This window comes from Heteronotia binoei, chromosome 6 (assembly GCF_032191835.1).
Source record: "Heteronotia binoei isolate CCM8104 ecotype False Entrance Well chromosome 6, APGP_CSIRO_Hbin_v1, whole genome shotgun sequence".
Lineage (NCBI taxonomy): Eukaryota > Metazoa > Chordata > Lepidosauria > Squamata > Gekkonidae > Heteronotia > Heteronotia binoei.
The window spans coordinates 78,454,236-78,462,742 of NC_083228.1; the positions used below are offsets into that span (position 1 = coordinate 78,454,236).

The window sequence follows — 8,507 nt, forward strand, 5'->3', positions numbered from 1 at the left end:
CGTGAATTTTCTGTTTGTCATACAGTTGTACACAGCAGAGGCACCCTGCCAAGCAGACAAGTTCCAATTTTGTATCCATAAAACTGAGTAAAACGCATGAAGCTGCCTTTCACTAAATCAGACTTCTGGTCAGTTAAGGTCAGTGATGTTTACTCTGACTGGCAGCAGCTCTCCATGGTCTCAGGTAAAGGTTTTTCCCATTTCCTCCTACTCAACCCTTTAACCTGGAGGTGCCAGGGATTGAACCTGGGCTGGGATCTTTTGTATGAAAACTAGATACTCTGCCACAGATCCACTGCCCCTCTTGTGGATTGAATGATAGATAATGCTCATCTGTCTCAACTGCGTGATAACTACCCTACAAGATCCTAAAATCAAACTACTTGCAGTATATTGGGTTAGTGCTGTAAAAGTAATGACTCCAGGTGTCTTCCAGATATTCCAAGGTAAAAGTGCACCTTGTCTCTGTGCAACCAGGCACACTTGTTTCCACCAATGCAGTCTGGTTTGTAATTTATCATCTGACTTGTCTGGTTGGTATCGTCCTTTCACTCTATGCATGGTCCCTCCAGCACTATGCTTATTCTAGACTCCTTCTACTTATACTTTCTGAGCTAACCCCTTGAAGCACCTGAACCAGGCCAGTACTAAATCAGCGTTGTTTGCTTTGTCTGGCAGCAGCTCTCCACTAGCTTAGGGAGAAGTCTTTCACATCAGCTCCTGTCTACCTGGCCCTTTGGGATGGTGAATTATGAGCCACAGGTTTTGCATGCTAGGAAAGTGCAAGCACAGACAAACTATTATACTCCTTTCCTTTTCCTTGGATTTTTCGGGGGGGGGGGGAAGGGGGGGGATTGTTAAGGCTGGAATCCGCTGCATACCTACTGGAGAGTAAAGTCCATTGGACACAGCAGGCTTACTTTCAAGCAAGGAGGCTCACGACTGGGTTGTCAGTGGGAGGGGATCCCCTCTGTCCCGCTCCCTCCCTGGAAGGGAGGTAAATCACACGCACGGGACGCAGGACTTGCACCTCGGCCTCTTGCAACGTAAAGGGATTTTCAGGCCAGCGCTTGGCTGAACTATGTGACCCCGCCCCGTGAGGCCGGTCTTGTACATTCTCTCCGCCTTCAAGCCGGGGCTGTTGGGTCAGGGGTTCCAGAGTGCAACGCTGGCAGCTGCAGCGCAAGGGTCAAGCACGCTATGCGAGCCCAACGGATCCTGCCTCTTCTCTCGCCTCGAAGCCTTTGCTGGCGCCCCGCCAGGCCACAGACGAGGAGCGCTCCTAGGATGTTCGGCGCTGTTGCTGGTGGAGCGGCGCCCAGTCGGCGGCTGGACCTGCGGGGTATCTACCCGCCCCTGACCACCCCCTTCACCTCGCAAGGAGAGCTGGATTATAGCCGTTTAGAGGACAACATCCGCCTCTACGATAAGACCCCCTTCCGAGGTAGGATCGGCAGGCAGGGCTAGCTAGACACGTCGCGGGGTCTTTCCTGAGAGCAACAGGCAGTGAAGCCCTCCGCAGCCCCGGGAGCCTTTTGTTTCAGACTCATGGGCAGAGCCACAACGAACTCATTTTTGCGCCGGCGGAGGGCAAGCATATAAAATTGCCCCCCCCCCCCCGTACTTTCATAGTGCTCATTTCAGTTAAAAAGTAAAGACACAGATAATAAGAGTAATAACACAACGTTTATTTTAGCCCTGCCCAGCTTTTTCCTGCGCTCCCCACCGCCAGCTTTGTGCCTGCCTCCCACTTGCCTTGTCCTTGCCACTCTGCTCATGTAGCTGCTACTCCTCGGGAATTAAAACGGGCATCCACTGGCATCTGGCACTGGCACTTTCCTGTGGCCGCCAGGGCCAAACTAGACGTTAGGGCCAAGCTATTTTAGAATTGAACTCAACTATTTAATTTTAAAAAGCCCCGATGGCCCGATCCGGGATCGTCAGGTTTTGCCTACACAATGTACACTTTTTCAAGCGCACTGTGCTTGTTAGGGGCTCGCTCTTGGAAGGCAGCCATTCCAGAGCACCGTTCGTTCCTCTTAGAAAACACCTTTAACCCTGACAAGTCACTCCGTGCCTTTCAAAGATACATGTCCCACAGAAATCCAATAGGCAAGTTGTTAGAGTTTTTGAATTTCTGCCTGTCCTGCAGGTGTGACAGGTGCAAGAATCCCTGTCTAGAACAGGTGGCAGTTCTTCCCTGCACACCATAAGGTATCATTGGAAGTATTTATCAGGCAAGGGGGGGACAAACACACCATCTAATCTTCAGAGGCAGTGTTGCAGCTTCTACTACAGCAGTGGCTTTAAAGCTAGAAAAATGGAACTTTGTTGATTCTTGCAACTGAATCATTTCCAGCAAATAGAAAGCTGAATTAGCAACTATACTGTCTTCAAGGATACCCATGGCTGCCTGCCTGGACTTTGGGCCCATTTGCTGCTTTGCAGGAGATGTACAGTTAGCGGGAGGAATCTGTCTTCAGGATCTCCTCCCTGCCCCCAAATCATGCTCTTCTGCTGCTGCTGTCCCTTCCTAAAGTATCCTTGGCCACCCCTTCTCAACAGGGGAATAGCCACATGCCAGCAGCCAGAAGCACCACAGCTAAGCAGCAGATAAAGCTGTATTGCCTTCAGCTGCCCTCCTGGCACTGTACCCATTATGGTAACTCAGTATCCCAACAGGGACTGCAACACGCACAAAAACAGCATCTATTTTTTGCAGGTTTTGTGGTGCAGGGTTCCACTGGAGAGGCTCCCTACTTAACACAGCAGGAACGTATGGAAGTGGTGAAAAGGCTGCGACAAGCTGTGCCCAAGGAAAAACTGCTGCTTGTTGGGTCTGGATGTGAAAGTGAGCAGTGTGGAGGGTGGGCCAGGGATTATCCATCTCTAGTTGCACCATGCCCTGAAGGGAGTTTCTAGGGTTGGGAGCTAACCCTGTGTGAATCTTGTTCACATGGGACCTAATTCAACTTCTGGTGCATGGTTCCTAATCTGACAGGGCCCATCCTCTGCTCAATAGGGCCTACCCTTTCATGAGACCCTTGTAACTGATCTTGAATATAACTTCCTTCCTCTTCCCCCAGCAACTCGGGGGACTATTGAGATGACAGCACAAGTGGCTGACAAAGGGGCTGATGCTGCTCTTCTGGTGACTCCATGCTATTACAAGGGGAGCATGACCAGTGCTGCCTTGATCCATCATTACACAGAGGTGAAGAATGGGACTCAATGCTGAGAGTGGGAATTGGGATTTGAGAGGAAGTGGCTAAGGGCACTGAGGAGACTGTTTATTGATAAGTCTATGGAGGCTAGCTATTTCTATAAGTATGTGTGTATGTCAAGCAAAGTAGAAAGGCTGCAAAAATACTTCTAATTTTTCTGAGATGCAATTTCTGTTTTGCAGCCTGAATTAATTGGGGTTTTATCAGAGGCTCTTGTGCTTGTTTAGTTTACCATATAGCTATACCCAGCCAGAAAATGTGGGTTGAATAGAGAGCTGAATCCAGCGGACCAAGGAATGCAAAAGTAGGAGGGAGTGCATTTGATAACTATCTGCCTTGAGTTGTAGATGTGATCATGTTTTCTATTAATGCAGTTATGATTCTTTTACAGGGCTTGGCTTCATGCTGTATGTCTGCTTGCTTCTTCTTTGACATCCACAACTATTAGCATAGGACAAACTGTAAATCAGAACGAATAAATTAATACATGCATTGCTTCCTACAAGTACTGTTCCTTCTCATTCTGAAAAGTGAGGCTGATATTTATTTAATTCATTTGTACCCCCAGCATTCTCCTCAATGGAGACCCAAAGCAGCTTACACTGTTCTCCATAAGTTTTCTAGCCTATGAGGAATCATTAATAGGCAATTTAAAAACCCCAAAGTCAAAATACTCCTGTGGTATCTTCACACAGTACCCTAGGAGACAATGACAGCAATTCCTACTGTATTTTGTGTTTTGAAAAATTGACACTCTGACCCTGTCACCAGTAATCAGAACAAGAACCCCATGATAATTCTACCACTTACATCCAAACAAGACTACCACTGAGGTAGCTGACCTAGCTGAACTGTATAAAAATTCTGTCTGTCAAACTGATCTCTTTCCTCTTCACTCAGCTTTCTTTGTGTGTCTTGTACTTTTAGTTTCTAATCCTGAGAGGCAGGAGCTGTCTCTGTGAATGTAAGCCACTAGGGTATAAATATAACAGATAAATATAATACAGTTCAAGAAAAATTTCACACTTCATTGCCCTGCATTCTCTTGTAAAGAGAAACACATGAGATTCTTAAAGCAGACGATGTTGACCAATAAATGCATAATAACAAACAGTACCTGTATTTGTAGGATCTGCCATATCAAGGGAATATCGTGGAAGAATGAGATTTTACTTTGCTAAGGGGGAAGACTTTGTAAATTCTTTTTGGTAGGGTTTTTCAGCAGAGTAGTTTATGGACATATGAAGCTGCCTTATACTGAGTCAGACCCTTGGTCCATCAAAGTCAGCATTGTCTACTCAGACTGGCAGCGGCTCTCCAGCTGAGGTTTTTTACACCTATTTGCCTGGACCCTTTTTTGGACATGCCAGGGATTGAACCTGGGACCTTCTGCTTACCAAGCAGATGCTCTACCACTGAGCCACCGTCCCTCCCCAAAGTTTGTTGGGAGCTTCTCATTTTATGTGTAAAGGGCATGGATTATTTCCTTCTAAAATTCATATGCTAGTACTGGATTGTTTTGTATCTCCCAGGTGGCTGATGCATCTCCAATCCCTGTGATACTCTACAGTGTCCCAGCCAATACAGGCCTGGAGCTTTCCAGTGATGTGGTGCTCACCTTGGCACAGCACCCCAACATTGTGGGGATCAAGGATAGTGGTGGTAATGTGAGTTAAAGGTGGGGGACATATGCTGAGTTCATCTGATGCTGTATGCTGGGATGATGACGGGCATCCCGGTTTGAGGACCTGCCAGCATTTGATAGATGAAAACTGGAGCTCATGTTAAGTAAGCAAATGGTTTGCTGGAGAATTTGAGACCTGCTGATTTCTCCTTCACCTCAGGTGTTCAAATATTAACTTTGAAGTAATTATTTCAGGTCACCCAGAAGGGACATTTGAGGCATAGTCAGGTGACAGCTTCCCACCGTCAAGGTGTAGCACTTGTAGCACATAAGAAAAGCCATGTTGGATCAGGCCAATGGTCCATCCAGCCCAATACTCTGTGTCAGACAGTGGCCAAAATCCATGCTGATTCTTCCTCAATAGCTTTAGCTTATCAATGTGCCTACTAATTCTATCTTTAATAACAGATTCCACCAATTTACCCAGTATTGACGTTAGATTATGATATGGCACTTGGTGTGTTATCTCCCTTGAGTCTTGTTGACTACAAATCTGTAGACTTTCCCTAGCCAGACTGTCAGCTGCAGCCTTTCCAGTGCCTCTACCCATTAAAAGCATTGATTACACTTTTCCTTCCTTCTTACTGGAAGAGCATTCTGTTTATGTGTGGTTCCCAGATGATCTCTTATCTGGGAACTCACCAAGCTGAGCATGACCAATGTGACATCATTGTGTGACTCTAGGCTACTCTCTGCTTAGAATTGTAGGCCATCCACCCCCCTTCTTCTTGCTTGGTAATATCTAATGCAGCCACTGTATTAGGTCAGTTAAGTGAAACAAAAAGAGTCAAAGGGCTAAACGGGACATGATGGCATCCTTGTGGCTACCATGAAGATGCCATCATTTTAAAGTAATCTTAAAATGATCCTGAATAGGCCTGCAGGACAGTTCTTATCCCCCCGTGCCTTTTCAAGTGCTGAAACAGAGGAGCAACCATCTGGGCACTTGATAAGGCATCAGGGAGGAGGATGACAAGTAAGCCTCAGCCTGCCATGCTGTGGGCCCAATCAGGATGGTGGTGGTGGTGTCCTCATGGTGGCCGTGAGAATGCCATCATATTTAGACCAGCCCAGGCCCAAAGACATCCCATCCTAGAGCTTGACTTTTTTTCAAGGATGGGGACCAGTATAATAGACGGGGGGTGGGGGGGGACATAGAAAAATTGAAAAAGCAAGCTCCATACAAAGAAGGGGGCACCAGGCAATAACATACCATTGTTTCTACCATATATTTCCAGTGATCACGCTTGCCCTAGCAGGTGTCTTTATAATTACTGTCCTGTCTAAGCTCCTGGCATACTCCTGAGGACTGGCATCCCAGTACTTGATCTCTCACTATCCCAGAAATCCCCCCCCCTCTTTTTTCTCCAGATTACTCGCTTGGGGCTGCTTGTCCATAAGACTCTGCATGAAGATTTCCAGGTACTGGCAGGATCTGCTGGTTTTCTGCTGGCCAGTTACATTGTAGGTAGGTGACATGAGGAAATTCATCTTCATATGGGGCTGTCCTGCAGAATGCAGATGGATGTACCAGGAAGGACCAAACTAGGATATGTTGGGACTTTTGGAGGTGAGACAAAATTTCCTCCCCATAACATCTCTTCAATAGAGTAGCACTGGTTTGAAGGCAGCTGAGTGAGAATACTGGGACTTGTGAGGACAAGGCCTGGGTACAAAGATGTGTTTCCAGTGAACGGATGTCCTTTTTTATTGGGTCTGCTCCAGGTGTCGTTGGAGGAATCTGTGCCCTTGCCAATGTGCTTGGTGCACCTATTTGTGAACTTGAGAGTCTCTGCCATACTGGAAGTTGGGACAAAGCCCGTGAATTGCAGCACCGACTCATTGAGCCAAACCTAGCAGTAAGAGCCAGAATACTGGGGGTGGAGGGGAGAGGGATGACTGAAGCAGGGCTGGATCTGATGGGGGGGAGGGAGAGGGGGGTGCTTGCCCCGGGCGCCGACAGGGGGGGGGCGCCAAATTGGGTATAGAGTCCATTGTATTCTATGGGACCATAAGATAGAATGGCCCAAAAGGGGGCACCATTTTTTTATTTTGCCCCCCCCCCTCAAAAAATATGTAGATCCCGTCCTGGATTGAAACACCTATATTGCCAAACTACAGGAAGTTAAGGGTTTGCTTCTGTGGGCAGTGTTGTCCTTCAGAGACTGAAACAAGGCCAAGGGGCCCTGTCTTATCCTTCCATGTTCTTGGAGGAACATTTGCTGTGAACTAGGCATTCCATAAACCTATAACCAAATCAGTGACATTACCAAGCAATTGCCTAGAGGTGGGTGGGTGATCTCTTGGTTCACCTTCAGTGGTTCTGCATTTTATCCCCTTTGATTTTTGAGACTCAGAAGATACTTCTGGGTGGGTTTGGCCATGAAATATTGAGAATCCTTTGTAAAATATCTGCTTTGTTCTTCATAGATTTTTTTCAGTTTTTGCACAAACATGATTTGCAATCATGAACACTTTTTTTTGCCATTCTATTTCAACTCCATTTTAATAATTACAAAAAACCTCAAAAAAAAAAAAAAACAGGGCTTCTTCCTGAGCTATTCTACAACAAAGAAGGCATTGGCTCAGTGGAAAAACACATACTTTCTATGTATAAGGTCCCAGTTTCAAGTTCTGCCATCTATAATGAAAGGATATAAAAAAAAATAAAGCACCCTCTACTGGGGCTCCTATAAGAGTTTCTGTCAGTGAGCAGCATGGTCAGATAGACATTGACCTGATCCAGAAATACAATTTCTTATATTATTGTTCTGGTAACAATAATCCCAGGCCATGTGTATTCCAGGAAAGTTCAATTCCTTGGTGGCATACTATTATCTTAAAATGTATGTTAGTGGAATATGATGTGCCACATTACTATCTAAAATTTAGCAAGGGCCTGAATGGAACTGCTGGATCCTAGCACCCACTATACTAATATGCTTGACATTTTTGACCAATTTTCAAGATGGTTCATGGTTGAGTGACTGCTTCAGTTTCTTCCAAATCCTCTGAGCTTGGAATGGTATAGTACTTACATGAAAAGTGAATTCATGCACATTACCTTTCAGTTGTTGGCCTTGCAGCAGTTTTTAGATCCTCACATTTTCTGTTCCTACAGGTGACCAGCAAATTTGGAATCCCAGGCCTCAAGCAGGCTATGGAATGGTTTGGTTACTATGGAGGACTCTGTCGCGCCCCCTTGCTCCCATTAAGCAAGACACAAGTGACAGAGTTGCACCAGGATTTCAGCTCTAATGGTTGGTTGTGAAGGGCCAAGCAATGACTGGAAGTCTGAGATGGTCTACATGGTTTTTGCTATTTCACCAGGCATCAACTTACGCACACTCCTTGCAAATTAGTAAAATACAACTAATTCAACCTATGGTGTATACACTGGTGTGCTTGAAAGATCAAATGCTATACTAGCAATAAAACAGAGGAAGGAAGTTTCAAATGCATGCTGCTTCTCATAGACTTTCCTCATATTGGCTTTATCCCTTGCCTCTTACAGTTTCTAAACAGGGGCAATAATCTCTTGCATATATACTATGGTGACTATTCTTTGCTAGCTTTCCCCTAGCCCTGCCCAGAAAATG

At 45.9% G+C, this 8,507-nt stretch overlaps 1 protein-coding gene across 1 annotated transcript; it reads left to right on the top strand.

Annotated features, from left to right (window-relative positions):
• Positions 1–1,140: 1,140 nt before the first annotated feature.
• On the top strand, positions 1,141–8,369 carry HOGA1 (4-hydroxy-2-oxoglutarate aldolase 1). Its single transcript, XM_060241869.1, has 7 exons — positions 1,141–1,444; positions 2,723–2,851; positions 3,087–3,214; positions 4,757–4,891; positions 6,280–6,376; positions 6,634–6,767; positions 8,030–8,369. Exons 1-7 carry the CDS (start codon positions 1,201–1,203, stop codon positions 8,177–8,179), a joined length of 1,017 nt encoding a protein of 338 aa, XP_060097852.1. The 5' UTR covers positions 1,141–1,200; the 3' UTR covers positions 8,180–8,369.
• The last annotated feature ends 138 nt before the right edge of the window (positions 8,370–8,507 follow it).